Here is a 20,164-nt window from a genome sequence, read left to right as displayed (position 1 = left end):
ATCCTCAAGTTCACTATCCATAATGGGCTGACATTGGAAGACTTTAACACAGAGGCATATTGCTGTATCTCCCAGGTTCTACTTACTTTTTTGTTTGTTCAGCCACTTATTTTCTTTCTTTTACACAAGCGCCTTTTTGCTAGGTCAAGTTAATTTTTCCCCTGTGCTGATTCAGTCTACTGTTTTCATTTTTGGCTGCCTGTCAGATGCTTTCTGAGAGATTCAGCATGCTAAAGCAGTTAATTTTCTCTCTTTCAGACTTCCATCCCCTACTGCAGTGAAGACACTTAATACTGAACTGTAATATTTTGCAGAATCTTGCTATTTGATCTTCCTAGATAAATTCAGTGGCAAAGCAGAGTACCATAAAAAATGAATAATTTTCACTGAATCCAGAATTCAGTCTTCATTTAATTAAAAGGGTTTGTGTCTTGCATTCTGTCTAAGCCAGCTTCATAATAAATCTAACTAGATTCTTATAGAATTATAGAATTGTCAGGGCTGGAAGTGACCTCAAGGATCATCCAGTTCCAACCCTCCCTGCCATGGGCAGGGACACCTCACACTAGATCAGGTTGCTCAGAACAACATCCAGTCTGGCCTTAAAAACCTCCAGGGATGGGGCTTTCACCACCTCCCTGGGCAACCTGTTCCAGTGTCCTACCACCCTCATGGGGAAGAACTTCTTCCTAATCTGAATCTGAAACTTCATCCAATCTGAAACTACTCACTTCTAGTTTTGCTCCATTCCCCCTAGTCCTATCACTGCCTGACACCCTATAAAGTCTCTCACCAGCTTTCCTGTAGCCCCCTTCAGATCCTGGAAAGCCACAATAAGGTCTCTGTGGAGCCTTCTCCTCTCCAGACTGAACAGCCCTAACTCTCTCAGTCTGTCTCCATAGAAGAGGTGCTCCAGCCCTCTGATCATCCTTGTGGGCCTTCTTTGGACATGTTCCAGTATGTCCCTATCTTTCTTGTAATAGGGGCTCCAGAACTGGACACAGTACTCCAGGTAGGGTCTCACCAGAGTGGATTAGAGGGTGAGAATCACTTCCTTCAACTTGCTGGCCACATTCTCTTGATGCAGCCCAGGATATGATTGGCTTTTTGGGCTGCAAGTACACACTGGTGGCTCATGTTGAGCTTCTTGTCCACCAGTACCCTCAAGTCCTTTTCTTCAGGGCTGCTCTCAATCCAGTCACTCATAATATTGAATCTCATAATCATCCAATAATCACAGAACATTAGGCGTTGGAAGGGACCTTAAAAGATCATCTAGTCCAACCTCTTTTCTAATCAGCTGAGAAGTCTTTGGAGATCTTTTGATATTATTAGCTGTTTACAAGCACTGAACTGCCATTAAAAAGATTTACCTAACTTGCAAAGGTTTTATAGTCTTGTTAATTGTAATAATGACAGGCAGAGAGACCATTTCTGGGGGTAACAGATTACTATTTTCCATTCCAGATTCTTTTCATTCAGGAAGAGATTTTTAAGCAGTATTTTGGCAAATGAGACAAAATTGCCAGTTTCATTTTTATCCAAAATGGGTAAATGCTGTGTTTCCCCGACTACATGTATATATACTTTGTGCTTATGCAAGTCCTTAAAGAGGTTACTGAAGCTGTTCTTCATTAAAGATGTTCCTGCATTTAATCTAAAAATACAGGAGCTGCAGGTCTATGGGTGCGGATTTCAGAGGTGCTATACTAGTTCCAGGTTTCCCTTGTAAAGAGTGAACCCTGGAAGCAGAAGCAAACATACCAAATATCCTCAACTTTCTTTTGTATATTAATCTTCTCCAAAATCATACCCATCTTCAACCTGTAAAAAACCTGGAGAGTGGAAATAGGTGATTTGCAGCTATTTTCCTGAGTGTAACAGACTACGTGTTTTGTAGCTGAAAGTACCAATGATTACAGGAATAAAAGATAAAAAACAGGAGTTAGAACCACTAAACCCAAAGCACATTTTTATTTCTCCATCTATAAACTTTTAGTGCAAGTAATTTGGAATAAAGACATCTTTAAATTTTACTTCAGCGTTTAGTAGGAAATTTCTTCCAGATTTCTGCCAGTGAGAGCATTTTAGCCACCAGGATCCAGTTGTTGAAAAACATATTTTACCTCTACAATTAACTTTGAGTATCACCTGAAAATTAGAGGTTAAAAAGCTGATTCCTAAAGGTCTCTTGCTGGTGAGCTCACCACCCTTTCCAAATACTGGTTTGAAATTCAGACTTCTAAATTGAGCTATTTTGACATGAACCATCACTGGAATCCTAAATGAAAACCATGACGTTATTACCTTTGTGGCCACAGGTGAGCTCACTTCACTTGTTCTTTTAATTACTGCTTGTTAATGGAAGTGTCTATTCTTTTAGTACTGCTATAATAATACTTCAAATTTAACACACTTAGAAGACTGTTCAATTGCAGACAGTATTCTACATCTTCACGTTTGACAGTGTTTTCTCCTGTGCATTCCTTATTCATTGGCTTTTCCACTGTTTTAATTGTGTTATGGCACAAACCCAATTAAAACCTTACTAATATGGTCATTACATGTTAATGCTTGCTTTCATATGCTAGTATTTCTTCTCCTATTCCTAGTCTGAGGGAGGAATAAATATTTCATCACACTTTAACAATCTTGAAGTGTGCAGAAGAATCTGCAGAGGACTCCAAGTTATGGTTGGGGCAGTTTAGGCTCCCACTGTCAGATGTTTGGAAACTGGATTTAAATTCTGCACCAAAAAGAGGCTTGCATGGATTGAGAGGTGCACTCATTTATTTCAGCAAAGTGACTTCTTATTTTTGGCAGCTTGAAAGGGACAAGAATCCAGCTCTCGGCATTTTCTCTCATGTATTATGTTTTTTCACATCAGTGCTGGAAATGCTGTGGGATAAACATTTGCTGCTGGCAAAACACGGATCTGCACTGTGGCCAGTTTTCTCTTGAGAAAACCAAGCTCCAAACCCCTCAGTGCTGCTTTGCTCTGGGGCATTTGTTCACTATTCAAGAAATAAGGAACAGAAAAGAATCTGTCAGTGTGAATCCTTTACCAAATTCACCTCTATGTGGTCTCACAATGGTACTTTTTGTTTGGGATCAAGTCATCCAATGGGATTCCTTTCTCCTATGTCAGTCCCAACACTGGGTTTGGTCAGTGACATGCAATATCAGAGACCTCCCATATGGGAAGTCTTTAAATTATTTAACAGCATTTTCCCCAGTTTCATAAACCCAAAATATATTTCCTCCAACTTTGAACAGATCATTATGACTATTACTCAGTCTTTCTTTTCTTTCCATTAAACATAAGTTAACCTCCTACAGTCATTTAAAGTCCCAAGAGCCCAGTGCTACTCTGATATCTCCAGACTGAATTTCTGCTCATGTTTTACCAGTTCTGCAGCATTTCAAGAACCCAGAAGAAGCTGCTTCCTTGCCTTGTCTTGTTGCATCTTGCAGATTTTCAGCTTTCCTCAATTTTATTAGATCTGCCCAATAATTGTTAGACATTTACACCCACACACTTTCCTTAAGTCACAGCTTTCCTTTTCTTTGTGAAGAAATTAGACAAAAGAGACAACCAACCAAAAAAAACGTAGAAAAGTGCCTCCTGATTTGTTCTCTATGTTTTTTGTTTCCTGGATAGTTTGCTTGCCACGATCTTTCCTCTCTGAGCGCAGTTTGCTGCAAGCTCAGCACTCTCCAGAACCACACCTCAAATATATATCGATTTTATACATTTCAGGTCTTTTTATCATTGATTCAAAGAAGTCTTGTGATGTGCCTCAAGTAAGAGCATTCACCTGCAATTTTTGTTTTCAGAAGGCTTCCTGAATTACGCAGAACTTCCTTTTTGCATTTACTGAGAAAGTAATATATGTGCTGGTAAATAATGAGTTAATCTCTTGAGTAAAAGAAGACTAATGTGTGTTTTTAATGTAAGCTGTTCATAAATGTAATATGTACTGACAACCTTTAACACAGCTTCACCTAACAGATTCTCATTGCAAGTGAGACCAAACAGGTGGCAACCACCAGTCGGTGCCTTGTTATCACTGAGAAGCTTTGATCTATCTAATGTATAACACATAAGATTCCACATTTTAATCATCTTTCTGCTTTCACATCACTTGTGTTGCAAAGCCTTATTTGATTTCCAAAGTAAAATTGACTTTGCTGATCTTTAAAAAAAACAAACAACAGATTATTTATTTCAACATACCTATGAGCAGACATATGATAGAATAAAATAGAATAGAATAGACCAGACCAGGCTGGAAAAGACCTTTGAGATCAACAAGTCCAACCTATATGATATACCAGCTGGAACACAATATACTGTCCCCACTGTCCATCACTTTCCTGTTCACCTTTGTCTTTGTCCTATGCCTGCAAAAGATGTAGCCAGTCTTAATTTACTTTTTTCTGTACACCATGTAAGAGGCTGATCAGATAACCCTTTCAGGTTAGGTAATGTCTGACAGAAAATGCAGCTAAGCTTAAAGTTCCTCTTGTTTTTATATGTATTCCTCACTCTGACATTGCATTTCTATTTAAGACTTTACCAATAACATAAACTTGAAGAGTTCTTTAAAAATAACCATTTCAATTCTCCTCTTTCACGTATACAGCAAGTGGGAAATGATTGTGTCCCTGTACTTGGCCCTGGTGAGGCCACAGCTTGAGTACCGTGTTCAATTCTGGGCACCATAATATTGGAAAGACATTTAAATCCTGGAGTCTGTCCAAAGAAGAGCAAGGAGGCTGGTGAGGGGTTTGGAGGGTATGACATATGAGGAACAACTGAGGGAGCTGAGGTTGTTTAGTCTGGAGGAGAGAAGACTAAGGGGAGATCTTGCTGCTCTCTACAACTACCTGAAAGGAGGTTGTAGTGAGGCTGGTGTTGGTCTTTTCTCCCAAGCAGCTAACAATAGGACAAGAGGAAATGGGTTTAAGTTGTGGCAGGGGAGGTTTGGATTGGACATTAGGAAAAACCTCTCTGCTGAGAGAGTGGTGAGGTAATGGAATAGGCTGCTCAGGGAGGTGGTGGAGTCACTAGCTCTGGAGGTGTTCAAGATGTGTGTAGATGTGGCACTTCGGGGTATGGTTTAGTGGTCATGATAGTTGGGTTAAGGTTGGACTCGATAATCTTAAAGGTCTTTTCCAGCCTTAGTCATTCTATGATTCAATCTCAGGTTGGTGCCGTAGTATTTTTTGTAATCTAAGTACTTATATTACTATTCAAATTCCTTGTACTCACTTGTCAGTCTGTTCCAAGGCAGGGAAGATCTGACCAAACCGTAACTTTTTATTTAAACCAACAATATTTGCACATTAAGAATAATGTGAATACAAGAGTAATAGCATATAATAGTGCTGCATTACTTAAGATCAGGTATTATTTTCTGACAAAGTGCTTTATCTTGCATTCACTGAAATCCCCTGTTAAATTTCTCACCAAATTATGTCATGTCAAGCATAGCACTTTAATAAATATTGAGTCAGAAAAAGGAAAACTGCAGTATAGAGAGTTAAATTGTTTGGGGGAAAGGTATTTTAAATTATCCTCTTAACTGCAAATAATAATAATAATAAAAAGACAAAGTAGAGAAGAACAAAATTTCAGTATAACAACCTAAATTAAGAGCATAAGAATGTCCTTTTCAATGTTAGAGTTGGTGTCTGGAGCTGATTCATATAAACTGTGCCCATCTAGGAACAAGCAAACCCATCAAATTAAAAATCCATCAAATTGTTGTAAGTGAGAGAAGGGGATAGCCTGCCAATGTGAGAACAACCTGTACTCATTAAGGAATGCAGCCAAAATTTTGTTTGGAAGTAGAATTCAGCTCAGTATATGGTGCACTAAAAGGGCTAGAGCATTGTCATTGCACGCTGTGCTTTTGCAGTTTACAAACTTGGCAAGATCCCGTAGCGTATGCGAATGTGTCGTGGTTTAGAGCGGGACAGATTGCTCTTTTACCTCTTCCAAAAAAGGGCAAAAGAAAACAGCTCACACAAAGGATTGGATAGTGTTGGAAAGTTAAAATGGAAAAGGCTATTTACAAACTGCAGTGCTACTGTGGTGTAGTACAAAGCATAGCAAAGCATATAAAATACAAAGAAATCCATAGTCTGGGCTTAAAACTGAAACTCACTAAGCCAAAGCTTCACACAAACCCCTCTCTATACCAGGCCAACAAAACCCAGGCTTCCATGCCCCCGCTCCCTGCCAGACCTCTCTACCCTCCATACCACTCCATTTGTGACAAAATTCATCTTGGCAACTCCAAGTCCCAGTTAAGCTGCTCCAGACCTAATTGGCAGCATTGCCAAGGCCAAACAGGCCTTACTCTTCCACCAGAAAAGTAAGGAAAAAAGGAGGGAAAAGGGAAGTAAAATACCTTTGCAGCCAGATTTATAGTGATGCAGGACTTAGAGGTATGAAATACAAAGATTGTACTTTTCCAGTACACCTCCTGGATCTTTCTAGCTCCTGGAGGTCTGTAAATTTGTGGTTTTCTTAAAGGCACTATCCTCAAACTGCCACAGAATACAAAGAAGTCCAAAAGAGCAGATGAGTATTCTTCTGTGTCTTGCCTTTTACCACTTTCTTATAAAAATTGCAGCCTAAACTGTCCCTATATACATAATGAACCTTTGAAATAGAAATGCCATGAGAGTCCTGCTGCTCTGCTGGTGAGCACTGGAGGTGCTTCTTCAATTAGTTAATGTGCCAGCTTGCAAAACTTCTGAATGGAAACAATAGTTGGTTTTGTTAGAAAATTTGCTGCAAACTTTGGAAATTGTGTGTAGAGCATCCAGCACACTGCAAAAGAGGTTATGACATGATTGCTCTTCACTGGTGGTGATTGGATTTTGTCAAATCAGTTGTTTTCTGGGTAGAAAACACAGTATTTAAGAATAATTGCTCTAATTTCTTTGGTAGGGTCATGAAGAAAGCTTGAGGATCTATCTCAGCAAGGCACTTGTGTATGTGTAGTTTTACTGCATGGCATCTTTATTACAGGGATTTGAGCTGGTCTACAACTCTTCTGGTACCCCCCTGTGTAGGGAGGTAGTTTTGCAATTTAACACAATAGATTTATTCCACGGGGACAGCTTCAACTTCTTTCAAAATGATGCCACAGTTGTTTCATCCTTTGGGCTGCAACAGCTCCCACTTTAGGTCAGGCAATTTGAAAGGAGAAAAAATATATTTTAATTGAGTATATATATGTGTATATATGTGTGTATATACACCTATATATGTGTATATTATGTGTGTGTGTGTGTGTGTGTGTAAATAAAATCCTACCTTAGGTTCACAGAAATGGGAAGCAGAGTTCTACAGTGTTTCACCCCTCAGCAATAAGATAGTCACTGTGTGAATTTTGGACAAAGAACTGACCTTTATTCTAAGGCAGACATACATAGCAGTGTAACTGTAGTATAATATGCCACTAGAAAGTCCAAATAACCCAAATATTGTCATGTGTCAGAGAGCTGAGCTCACTTGGCTATTTAATAGATCATTTAATTAAATGGCAGAATAGATGTAGCCCTTCTGGCCCCCGTTTTTTTTTGTTCCTTTTTCCTAAATTGCTATAAAGTTCCATCTTTAATGTTGAAATGGAAATAACTATTAGAAACAGTCACTTTCTCCATCTCTGACCCAACAGAGTGCACTGGCATCATCGCCAAACGATCATTTTCATCCATATAATTCCTTTTAAAATGCTAAAATTAATGCTAGTCTCAATGAAATGCTAGTCTCCGTGTTTACTACGAAACTAGTAATAAAAATAGCAATAATATGGCATAAAATGACAAAAAATAATTACTTTTTTGGGGTAATGGAAGATTTTTAGTGATGACAACTTACAAACAATAAATATGTTTCTTCTCTTTGATTTCTAGATTGTAATTCTTAGAATAAAGGCAAATGGATGCTCAGTGTGGCAAGCTGATAAAAATAAATATCTCCAAGGGTTTTAGTTCAGTATTGAATACACTGATTTGATAAACCAAATGGATTAGATGGGGTCTAATCCTTCACTCCCTGCTTGGGCTCTATTTGGCAAAAATCTTAAGCTGTCACAGCTTCTGCAAACCTTCACAAAATTATTTTTATCCTTGATAAATTATTTGCTCCATCAGTTACCCTAAAAAATACAACAAACAAACCAAAAACCAGAACAAATGGAGGGACCTGGGTGCAAGGATAATAACTTGAGAAATAATGACCATAGATTTTAAGCATGACAATGAAAAGCAGCTGCATGGGAAAGTAATTAAAAGGGAAAGTAACAAGAGATTCATTTCTGAATCCTGATAAAAATTATCATGTAAAAGCTGGAAAGAATACTTTTTTAGGAAGAACCATCTTATAGTTAAGTAAACAGAAAGAGCAGAAGCTGTCTGGAATTACGTGAAGTGTGTGCCAAAGTGTAATTGTTTGAACTTGCCACAGCAGACTTTTTCTTACACTTAGCTAAGAAATAATTTTTATATTATCTCAAATTTTCTTTGTATCCCTCTTTACTGAAGGATTAAATAATACCTATGCCCTAGGATATGGTTCCATGGTAGCTTATACTGATGTCTCTGGAGCACTAGTTGACATAGGTATCTGTATGCCTGTTATTGTTTCAAGTTACTGTATAGATAAACACTAATTTTCATTCTTTGGCATAGACAAGATGAGACTAGTGTCATTTGCCATTAAAGGGCACTGCCGGAGCTGTATGAACAATTGCCTCATTTTGTAGCCAAATTAAAGTTTGGTTGGGTTTTAGTTGTGTGGTGGTGTTGTGATTTTGTTTGTTTGTTTGTGTGGTTTTTTTCCCCCTAGAATATTGTTTGAAATGAAATTAATTTGGTTTGAATTTGGAAGTGTCAGATTAGAAATGCTTCCTTTCCAGGTTGTTTTTTTTTCTTCTTACTAAATCAGATCTTCATCTGGAAATAGTTGCACAATTCCAAACCTGAAGCTGCATTTCTATGCAAATACACCGTGAGAAATGTTACCTAGATCAGATGAAGAAGTTAGCCTGGATGGAATCACTGGTGAGGCTAGTTAGGTGTAGCTGCTCCCTCCTGCCATTAACTCCTGTAGGCTCATTCCTTCCCCAAGTGCAGTGCTGCACTTTCCTCTGCTTTCCAGATCCCCACATAGAAAGAGAGTGCAGAGCTATGCAGGAAGACTTAGCTTTGCTTGTGTTACATCATTGTACTGGGAAAAGCCAAAAATTCTCTGGGTTTGAAACCAAATCAAAGCAAGTTTGATTTACCAGAGAGGGAGAACTGTCATTTGCTCACATCTCACATTAGGGCTCTGTGTGGTGCAATCTAGGGAAAAGGTTAGGAGCAAGCCTAAACCAGCATATTTGCTAAGGTCAACAACCTCAACATGTTTCAGAAGATGATGGAAAAGCCTGGAAAAGGATACATAAGAACAGGCAAGGCTACTTCTTCTTTGAATTATATATTATAATGTTATGTATAGTATATTGTGTTCTTTGAGGAAACAATAAGGTTGTTACAACAGGTTCAAAGTGCATTTTACAGCAACAAATGGCAGAAGCTCTCTAAGAATGCAGTAAAGCATCCATTGCTAAAACTCAGTAGCAGCAAGAAATGAATGTGTTATTTCAAGAGTGCAAAGTTTGCTTAGCTAATGGCCTGATTGGGAACTTGCCTGCACATAGGTGTCATAAAATGCAGTAAATTTCATTGTCCTTTTCTTTTACTACCTAAGTGCAGCTTTACCATTGGAACTTCCCCATATGTAATCTCTTAACATGATTTAAGTGGCTTTTTTTTCCCTCCTATATTACATAGAGACATTTAGAAAAATATTCTCAATGAAAGGAAAACTTTCCTTCTTGTATACTAGTTACAGAAATAGTTTTGATAATGTCAAAAAATATGTGTATTATGGATTGCAACCAAAAAACTAAATTAGTAAGAAAGGGAAACATACTTCTTTAATATCTGAGGGGCTGCATTATAGGGACCAGGAATGTGTGGTCTCTAGTAGCATCATGTTTTCCATGGCCTGAGTAAAGCAGGACTGCAAGATGCAGAGATTCTTGCTGTTGAGGTCCTGCACTTGGGTCGCAACAACCCCAAGCAACACTACAGGCTTGGGGAAGTGTGGCTGGAAAGCTGTCTGGCAGAAGGGGATCTGGGGGTTCTAATCAACAAGCTGCTGAATATGAGCAAGCAGTGTGCCCAGGCGGTCAAGAAAGCCAATGGCATCCTAGCTTGTACTATAAATGCTGTGCCCAGCAGGAGTAGGGAGGCGATTGGCCCCTTGTACACAGCTCTGGTGAGGCCACACCTCAAGTATTGTGTCCAGTTTGGGGCACTTCAATACAGGGGAGATGTGGAGGTGCTGGAGCTGGTGCAGAGGGCAATGAAGCTGGTGAAGGGCCTGGAGAATAAATCTTATGAAGAGCAATTGAAGAAGCTGTGTATGGTTAGTTTGAAAAACAGGAGGCTGAGGGGAGACCTCATTGCTCTCTACAACTACCTAAAAGAACGTTGTGGAGAGGCTGGCGCTGGTCTCTTCTTACAGGCAATTGCTGATAGAACAAAATCCTCAAGCTGCAACTAGGTAGGTTTAGACTGGATGTTAGGGAAAAAAAAATTCACAGAAAGAGTGGTCAGGCATTAGAATATGCTGCCCAGGGAGCTGGTTGTATCACCAACCCTGGATGTGTTTAAAGGTCACTTGGATGCAGTGCTTGGGGATATGGTTTAGGTGTGAACCTTGTACAGTACGGTTATCAGTGGGACTTGGTGATCCTGAGGGTCTTTTCCAACCTCAAAGAAACGTTTCTGTGATTCTGAGATCTGTACCTATACAGGAAACAGTAGAGAAGTTAGTGATTTGGGAAGTAAGCGTTCGTGTTTGTGACACTGAATTTTATTTGGGGAAAGAAAGGTTTTGTGGTAAGAAGTCAGTGAGCAAGAGAGCTTATTAAATCCTGCTCATGTTAATCCCCAGGAGGCAAAACCCATCATTTATTTCTAACTGGGCACACAAAGAAAAGTAAGAAAAGGAGTTGGCCTTTATTGTTTTGTTTTATTTATACTTATTAGTCTGCAATATTCCTCAACCTTACTCCCTGAAATTATAACCATTCATTTTGCCAATACAGATCTCTCAAACCAAGCATTTATTATGGTGCAATTATTATTTTTCAAGTCTTATTTTTATATCATAAAGATCAGCAAGCAATTTTCCTTGGCATAAGTTTTCTGTTGGTAGATTTTAAGGGCTTTTTTATAGTTTGAGCTGTTTTGATAGTTTTCCTAAAGCCTTATTTCAGAGAGCTTTTTAATGCTTCTATTCATTTTGCCTGCATTTTGTTTCTTGATCTTCCCATTTTTGGAGCTATTCACACTCTAGTTCATCTCCACCCCAGAAGAACAGGGGTTATTTTTTTCTTAATTTAGTTTATTTCTTGTGGTTTGGTGTGCAAGGAAGAGAAGAGCTTCTGGTATTTACTGATACTGGTGGAACATTGGTAGAACATGGATGTGCTATGCCGTTGCATCCAGCAATGCATGGAATCTTCCTTAGTCTCATTCTGCTCCTCTTGTCAGGGTCACGCACCTGGTAGTAAAGACTGAACAAGCACTCTGCTACTTCAGTGTCTAAATTGTCACTATCAGGTAAAAAAATAAATGTAGCCTCTCCAATTTAGCCTTTCCAAGATTTCAACAAGATGAAATTCACACATATATCTAAAATATCCGAAATGACAAGCAGCCTCTCATCCCTCTTCTATCATCACTATGCAATTGCAGACTGCTCCTGAGGCTCCATGATACTCATCTCATAGGGTGACTAAGATTTCAGTTTTAATCAGGTGTCTTCACTGTAATAAAAGCAAGTATAGCCCAAAGGAACGCAGAGGTTGTGCCACTCTGTGCATTCAGCAGGATGTACTCCTGTCACACATGCTATGTGCAAATAGTTCCCATACCATGAATTAAATTGCTGCAAGCTCTGTAATTACTGAAGAATTAATTAAAATAAATAAATAAATAAGGATCCATCTTCCTACATGGAACCCTCAATATAGGAAGGATGTGGACCTGATGGAGCGGGTCCAGAGGAGGGCCACAAGAATGATCAGGGGGTTGGAACACCTCTGCAATGAGGACAGGCTGAAGGAGCTGGGGTTGTTCAGCCTGGCGAAGGATCTGAGGAGACCTAATAGCAGCCTTCCAGTACCTGAAGGGGGCCTACAAGAAGGATGGGGAGAGTGTGTTTACAAAGGCCTGCAGTGACAGGACGAGGGACAATGGCTGTAAGCTGGAATAGGGCAAATTTAGATTGGATGTTAGGAGTAAATTATTTACTATGAGGGTGGTGGAACACTGGAACAGGTTGCCCAGGGAGGTGGTTGAGGCCACTTCCCTGGAGATACTCAAGGTGAGGCTTCATGAGGCCCTGGGCAATGTGGTCTAGTGTCCCTGCTGACTGTGGGGAGCTCAGACTAGATGACCTTTGGAGGTCCCTTCCAGCACAGACCATTCTATGATTCTGATTCTACATTGTTCCAAGAACATCTCAGTGAAATGTCAGATAAATTCTTGTGAGCTCCACTACCCAGTTACATGGCTACCTTACACTGCAGAGAGCATGTCCTGTGTAAGAAGTAGCACCTGCTAATCACCCTTCATCTAGGACACAGACTGGGTTTCCCTCTACACAGAAAATGGTATTCTCCTTTCTCAACTCTCCCATGGCATAAACAACTAATTATAAGTATATGGACCTATGAATGTTTTAGCAGATCTTTAATGTACAGTGAAGTGTTGGGGAAAATTAATTTCAAAACTATTTCCTTCATTGCATTTAGAATATTTTAATGTGCTTCCAGTGGTAATGTGAAAACAGCCAAAAGAAAACCCCAAACCCACAAAAAACAAGCCAAACAAATCCAAACCTGACCAAACAAACAAACAAGTGGCATCCAAAACAGTATTCCCTTCTTGGCTCTTCTGAAAGAGCTATCAACAAAGACTAGAAAAATCCTGGTAGTGTCAACCCTTGGAGCATGTTTAAGACAGATGATCCAGGAAAGTGTCATTGTGCGAGTGAGTCTTTGTATTTATTTATACCAAGAAAAAGAAAATAGACTCAAACAGCATAACGGATTAGCCAGCCTGACACAGGGCACCACAATGTCATCTTATACGCAAGGCAAGCACTTGCCAATCCACTACCCAGCTGACTGAGAAGCAGTAAAGCCACATTTACAAGGAGGAATACACGCTTCACAGAACTATGGCAGCAAGACTCAGTTAATAGGAAAATGTTGTATCTTCACTTTCAATGGCTTCCAAGTGAAGAAATGTCTCTTTAGTCTTCTAACACACAATGTGCTAAACTCAGAAGCAAGCTGGTACACTTAATGTCTGCCCAACTAAGCAGTTTTAGGCAAGCCCCTACCCCTTTCCATGCTTAGGTTTTCCGTATCTGTCTGTACCAAGGAGTAGTGATGCTAATCTCTTACAGAAAAATTATAGAATCATTGTTGTTTAGTAATCAGTCATTTTATGTTCATATTAGTATTTTTAACATGTGTATGTCTGTGGTTCTTTGCCCATAGAAGAGACAACATTCTTAGAACATACTAAAACTGAAAAATCAGGTTTCTCAAATGCAGATTCCAGTAACCATGTGTAGCAAATGAAGTCAGACTGCTTTCAAATCCAATTTTATTTTTTTCTTTTACTATTTTTTTTTTCCTGAAAGAGTTTTGGGGTAATAAGACAGCCTCTAACTATTATCCCTATTAGCCTAATATTTATGATTTCCCCTTAAGTACCTGGTGGTGTTAAATGTTGAAGAGACAAGTACTTTCATTAGTTACAGACCAGGAGAAACCTGCATTATAAAAGAAAACAATGGTCTCCTTCTGATTAAGGTCTCTGTGGAGGTGCACAAGTTGACTGAATAGCCCTTGGATAAGAAAAGCACCACAGGGAATTAAAATTCTGCTTAGTCTGTAATCCTGTTTGATTTTCTACAGGAAGAAGACCGTCTTGTATCAAATAAATGGCTTAAAATTAAGCACAGCATAACGACTGGCTTCAGTTACAAATGCCAAAGACAGTAACCCTTTACACTGCACATAAAATATTTTTTGTAATAAATTATGGGTATTTTACAAGTAACTTGGAATAAGAGTGATATTGCTTATGTATATATTATAGAGCAAAAAAACCCAAACAACACCCCCAAAACAGTCAATCAAAACAGCTAAAACCTTCTGTGAATTTGAAGCAACAATCAGAACCACATTAAACAGATTTTATTTTTTCATAAAATCAAATTATAAAGTCAATAGGCCTTAATCTCTTAATCCTTCAACATTCTTGTTTCCCTCTGGATGTTATGGAGTAGATAATAGTTTGATTTGAGAGATCAAAGGGTTAATTTGCTTTTCAATTGAGGAATGACTCAGAGTTCCCTTTTATTGTTTAAAAAAAAATGAAAGAAAAAAATAAAGGGGAAAAAAAAAAAGTGGTGTGTGGGTGTAAGGTAGGGAAAAAAAGCCAAGAAAATGGATTCACTAATTGGGGTTTTCACCTGCTGTGAGTCTAATCGAATACAATGCTTTATTTGTAACTCTGGGAGAAAGAAGATTATGCAAAGTATGAGAAATTCAGACTGTTTTAAAAATTCTTATTACTTGGCAATATTGTATGGGAAAGAAGACCATCGTGATAATAGCAGCATCAAGCTTCTGTTAAGGCAGACCAGGAAACTCCAGAAAGAGTAAAAAAATTGAAGGAATGTGTATCGAGGCTATCAGGGCTAGATAGTTCTTGAAGGAAAACAAACCATTCTGACTGTGAAACAGCAGGCTCCCAGCTACCCTGAGTTCCTTTGTATGACACGGGCAGCTGCTTTCTCCTTTTAATGGACCATGAGGTTCCTCCCAAGTAACACGCCAAAAATCCTATTTTGAACTTTTAAAGAGCAACATCTCACTTCTCAAAACTTAGCTAAAGATGCAAAGAGGCAAGATTTTTGGTGTAACACAACTGCCTTCAGACTGTTCATTCTAAGATACCCGGTACAGTAATTGATCTCCAGGTCCATTGGAGCAAATAGAAAATTTTCACACTCAAAAGAGTTATAACAATTTATATTTACAGAAAGAAATAATCCTCTTTTTCTTTCCATGTTGGAGCGGTGCTGTAGATCCAAGTAAACCGAAAGCTGTGAATTGGACCTTTTAAAACGGATTGCCTGGAAGCTATGGGAATTTAACTTTTCATTCCACTAAGGTTTACATTTGCATTTGGGGCCTGAGATGCTGTACCTTGAGCATCTTATACATTCAATGCTCCTAGAAAAAAACATTCAGGGTTTCATTGAACTGCCTGTTGAGCATTTCCTAAAATCAGGTAATTCAGTTACCTGGAGTCTTAAAGGAAGCCTTAAACGTCTTGGAACTTAGGATAAAACCCACCAAGTTGTGTGCTTACCAATATCTCTGTAATGGGAAAGCAATCTATGGGAACAGGGTGCCCAGGGAGGTAGTTGAGGCCCCATCCCTGGAGGCATTCAAAGTGAGGCTCCACAGGGCTCTGGGCAACCTGATCTAGTTGAGGATGCCCCTGCTGACTGCAGAGGGAGTTGGACTGGATGACCTTTGGAGGTCTTGTCCAACCCAGACCATTCTATGATATTCCAATGCTATAGATACCAAGTGAAATGAATTTTCCATTCTTCTAGGCATGACTCCCCAATGTAAAGATAAGGAGGGTTTTTTGTACATTTGAAAGACACTCTTTTTGGGTGGCTTTACCAAGAGACCAAAGCCTGTAAGGTCTGAAAACTTAGTTGTGTGAAGGACTTGGTTCTCCATGCAGCGCTACTTTCATGTGTAAAAAATGTAGATGTAAGCCTTGCATGAGACGAGGCTGCATTGATTTGAAATGCTTGTGGTACTAAAAGCAGATTGTTAAATTTTTCTTTGTATACCGAATATTAAGCAGGAATTAATACAAAGAAACATTGCAAGAGCTACTCAGCATGAGCAGAACTACTTCTCCTCTGACAGTTCCCTGGGAGAAGCTCCTTCTTTCCAGTAAGGCAAGCTCGCAGAAATGAAATTACCTGATTTCACTCACAAGCAAACCACTCGGCATTTTAAGTGCGAAATTAACAGCTGCGAAGCAAAAACCCAAGTTAAGGCCCATTTCAAATCCGTCCCAGCCCCAATGCATATTTCAGCTAAGTTTCATTCCTAGGTCCGCTGAAAGTGAATCGATTTGCCGAGCCTCTGAGCGCACCAATCTCACCGGCGGGCCCGGAGGAACGCAAAGAGACATCCCCACAACAATCCCCCGTTCCCTCCTCCACCACTACCCACCACCCCCCATGCCACTACCCCCAAAAAGAAAAAGAACAAAAGGGTCCAAGGAAAACCTTAGGTCTTCCTCAAGCTGCCCCAGAAGAGCTGCGCCAGCCCGGGTGAAGGCAGGCAGCAGGGCGAGATGCCCTCGCTCGCCCTGCAGCGGAACTGACAGAGGACACCAGCAGGCGGGTGACTCGGGGCGCTCCCGGCGGAACCAGCGCCGGGCCGGGCCGGGCCGGGGCCGGGCAAGGCGGGGCGGGGGAGCACCGCCCCCTCCTTCCCTCCCGCCCTGCCGGCGGGGCGGCCGCAGTGGCGCTGGGTGGCGGGGCTGGGCGGTCGTGCTGTTTCTGCCTGCGCGCCGTCGCCGAGCAATCGCCGCCATGAGGGAGCAGCTGAAGGGGTGAGAGGGATGCGGGGGGCGGCAGGTGCCAGCGGGAGCGGGCGGAAGGCAGGCTGGGGGGCTCTCGGGTGTTTTCTCTGGGTGTCCGCTGTAATGGTCGTGCGCTCCGTGGAGGTGACGGGTAGCGTGGCTAACCGGCGTCTTCACAGACCGTGGCGGGAAGCGGCCGTGCCCTGCCTTTCGTGTGTCACACTGGAGAAGTCGGCGTGCTGCCTGGTCTGCCGGGCACTTGAAAGGGCGTTTAATTCAGTGCCTCCTGCCGCTGGCGGGGCCGCGGCTCGGCGCTGGGCGCGCAGGAGCTGGCGAGGCGCGGGCGTACCTGTGCAGGTGCGGTGGGCGCCAAGCGTGAAGCCCTGGCGCCCGGCGGTGGAATCGCGGATGTGCCGGGGACTTGGAGGGCTCCGGGGAGGTGCCGAAAGAACAGGAATCGGCTCTCGTCGTTATTCCTTGCGTTTTAAGGGGTAGCGTAGTGCTATGAAACGATACTGATGTCTGACACGGCGTGTACTGTAACTTGGTTGAGGCGTGAACTTTAACAGAATTCTTGAAAACAAACGTGCTTAGAGATGTTTTACTTTCCCCAGTGATTTCACGCTTAGACATAATCTTCTGGTTGAATAGGCAGAAGAAGCTGCGAGGGGATTCCCTCTGGGTTATTGCTTCCCAGGTGCTACACTTCTTGTTAATGCCATGCATCATATTGTCTTTTAAGAGCTATTGTAAAACATCTTGCAGCCTGTGACATCAGCGGCATCCTCAGTCTTCATCTTGAGATGAAGTTGGGCTGAGAAGTAGTTTTTGCAGGTGCATGCACACGGAGCTGAGGAAACAAGAAACGTGGTTCTGTGTAGGATCTTTGACCTTTTAGCACCAAGGAATTGTTTGAGGCCATCTGTGTTTGAGCCTGGATTTGACAAGACCCTGCAGTGAAATTGCTTTGGCAGTAGTGGAGAGGATTGGCTTTGAAAAGCAAATAGATCAGTGGAGAGGAACAGCTGGGGGGGTGTGGGGGGAGCAGACTCACCAAGCCTTAGCTACTGAGCAGGAATCTTTGCCCGTGACAGAGCGTACAAAATAAATGTTTAACATCAAGGGGAGAAAAAAAGACTTACTATTCAGTACTTGGCACTTGATATTTGCCCTTCTCCTACTATTCACTTTTGGTATCGGCAAGAAACTTTAATGTGTATCGGTGGCAGCCTTCAGCAGCCTGATAAATCTTGCAAAAGCCAATAAAACATGCTAAAGTCAAATTCCTGTTGAAAAGACTGTGATCCTTGGCTTAAACAGAAATAATCTCTGCACAGATCAGTAGTCTCTAGATTACAGATGGAAACAGTAGTCCTTTGTGAAAGCACAAAGGACTGTCACCTTTCTACAATTCTTATACTTTTCCGTAGCAGTTACTTGTTTTATCTAAGGAATTAATGAAACACTGTTAAAGGACAAATATTAAGTCTTCCATGTTCTTACTGTCATCTATTGATGACAACATTTTTCACTTAAATGAATGGTAGTGTATTCGTACATAAAATTTTTACTGCATTTAGGTCAGTTTAGTAAAATCCAAACAACTCTCATATTTGTTTTGGCTTTTTGACAACACTCCTAAGGTGGTTTGAATAACATTTTATTCATCCCAAAGCCAGAAGATGAGACATATTGTAAATTGTGTTGTTTGAAAATGGATCAGTACAGTGCTTTGTGAAATGCTGCTTAAATTTCAGCTTTTGTATGGGTCTGTGTAGCTATTTATTTATTGTTACCTGATAAAATTTCTCGTTCTATGTACATTTACACACACACTGATCTGGTTTGTGCCACATTCTAATGAAGGGTGAGAGGCAAAGTGCAGCAAGCCTGGCTCAGGAATGACTAATGAAGAGAGATGTGAGAGTTTAAAAAGGACTGCACTTGCAACCTAAAATTCTAGATTCTGGAGCTGAGCACATGAGATTGAATCCTATATAATTTTTTAAATTAAAAAAAAAGAGGGGGGGGAGTGGAGAGAGTGGAGAGGGAGTGCAATCACAAACAGCTAAAAGGTTTGCAAATGTTTCAGTGTGGCTTATGCAGGAATGTTGGGGGGGGGCGGGATTTGTGCAGGAATTTGGGTAGGGGGAGCGCTGCTTTTCACCATTTCTGCTGCTGGTGTTGCTTGGAATAATATCAAAGGAAGGAAGATAAAGTAACTGTGTTTTGTCCAAACTGATTAAGTTATAACAAGGGAACTGCAATTCAGCTAGCGTGTCAGTTAGGATATCATCTCTTGATTTCAGGTTTTCAATCCTGTGTGTTATTGGCTCTGCCAACAGCAATGAGAGGCAAATCTCTCTGCTGTTGGCAGGAGGAGAGGAGTTCACACAGACATAGTGTGACAGAATTCCTCACATAAAAATTATCCTTGCTAATATAATATAATTATCCTTTAATGAAGTGGTCCTGCAGTTCCCAAAGGATGTATTATGTGAAGACTATGCTTTCATCCCACTGAATTATCAGTGTATTTAGTGTGCCAGTCACACCAGCACCTAGATGTCACCATTATCCATTGCTTCTCTACCCTTTTTGAGGCCTGGTTTTAATTTCCTTTCTACCTTTGCAGTTGAAGTCAGGTGAGAAAGATGAAAGTACTCTGTGTGATCCCACATACATCTTTTTGTTGTTGTGGTTGCAGAATATTGATGATTTAAAAGCTACTAGTTGACCCAAATGTAGAGCCAAATTGAAAAATACATCCTCTGAGTAAGCCTCATGTGTAATATTGGAAACCTATTGGTTGTGTGCATTGATGCCTTTTCATGTTGGTGGTTCTTTGGAAAAGCATCTTGAATACTTATTTGCGCAGCTATTCTTGTTCTGCTTCAGCTGCTGCTAGTCAAGAGAACTTACACTACACTTCTCATGTCTTTCTGACTTGTAAGCTGCAAAGGACCTTGTTCACAGGAGTTTGAAACTCTGGCAAATGCTTTGCTGCAGATCTATTAAGGATGCTACAGCATTCCCAAGTGTGGTTGAGGCTGCCTGAAACTGCTGAGCTGGCATTTCACTTCAGACCATGCTCACAGTGAGGCCATACACACAAATCCTCCCCCACTGGTCCAACCCCAAAGCTCACAATTAAATGGCCTTTGAAAATGGCAAAGAGGCTTATGAAGAATAGCCTCGATGGAATCTAACCTTTCCTGGAGCTGCTCTTGTGTGCAGAATTGTTGATAACTTCCTGAGCTGAAAACGTTCAGTTGAGAGGCAAACGCCTTTTAGCTGGAGTGAAATAGCTGCAGCCTTCTTGTGTTCTGCATGTAAAGTACCAGCAAAATCTGTCCTGCCTCAGTACCAGCATTCAACCTCT

General features: G+C 40.8%; 1 protein-coding gene across 14 annotated transcripts in view; it reads left to right on the top strand.

The window, feature by feature from the left end:
• DMD (dystrophin) overlaps window positions 1-20,164 on the top strand; it is a 1,125,431-nt gene that overhangs the window by 1,016,776 nt on the left and 88,491 nt on the right. For 4 of the 14 annotated variants that reach the window (XM_054165815.1, XM_054165814.1, XM_054165817.1 and 1 more), the window contains exon 1: window positions 16,707-16,812. The exons of the other annotated variants lie outside the window; for them this stretch is intronic. In XM_054165815.1, the coding sequence (XP_054021790.1) occupies window positions 16,793-16,812 (20 nt within the window). In that variant the 5' untranslated portion in view covers window positions 16,707-16,792. Of the gene's footprint in view, window positions 1-16,706; window positions 16,813-20,164 lie in introns of those variants that run through there. 14 annotated transcript variants of the gene reach the window in all.

Source organism: Dryobates pubescens, chromosome 12, assembly GCF_014839835.1.
Source record: "Dryobates pubescens isolate bDryPub1 chromosome 12, bDryPub1.pri, whole genome shotgun sequence".
Taxonomy (NCBI): domain Eukaryota; kingdom Metazoa; phylum Chordata; class Aves; order Piciformes; family Picidae; genus Dryobates; species Dryobates pubescens.
The sequence above is the reverse complement of the archived record's forward strand: the minus strand, read 5'-3'. Positions and strand labels throughout refer to the sequence as shown.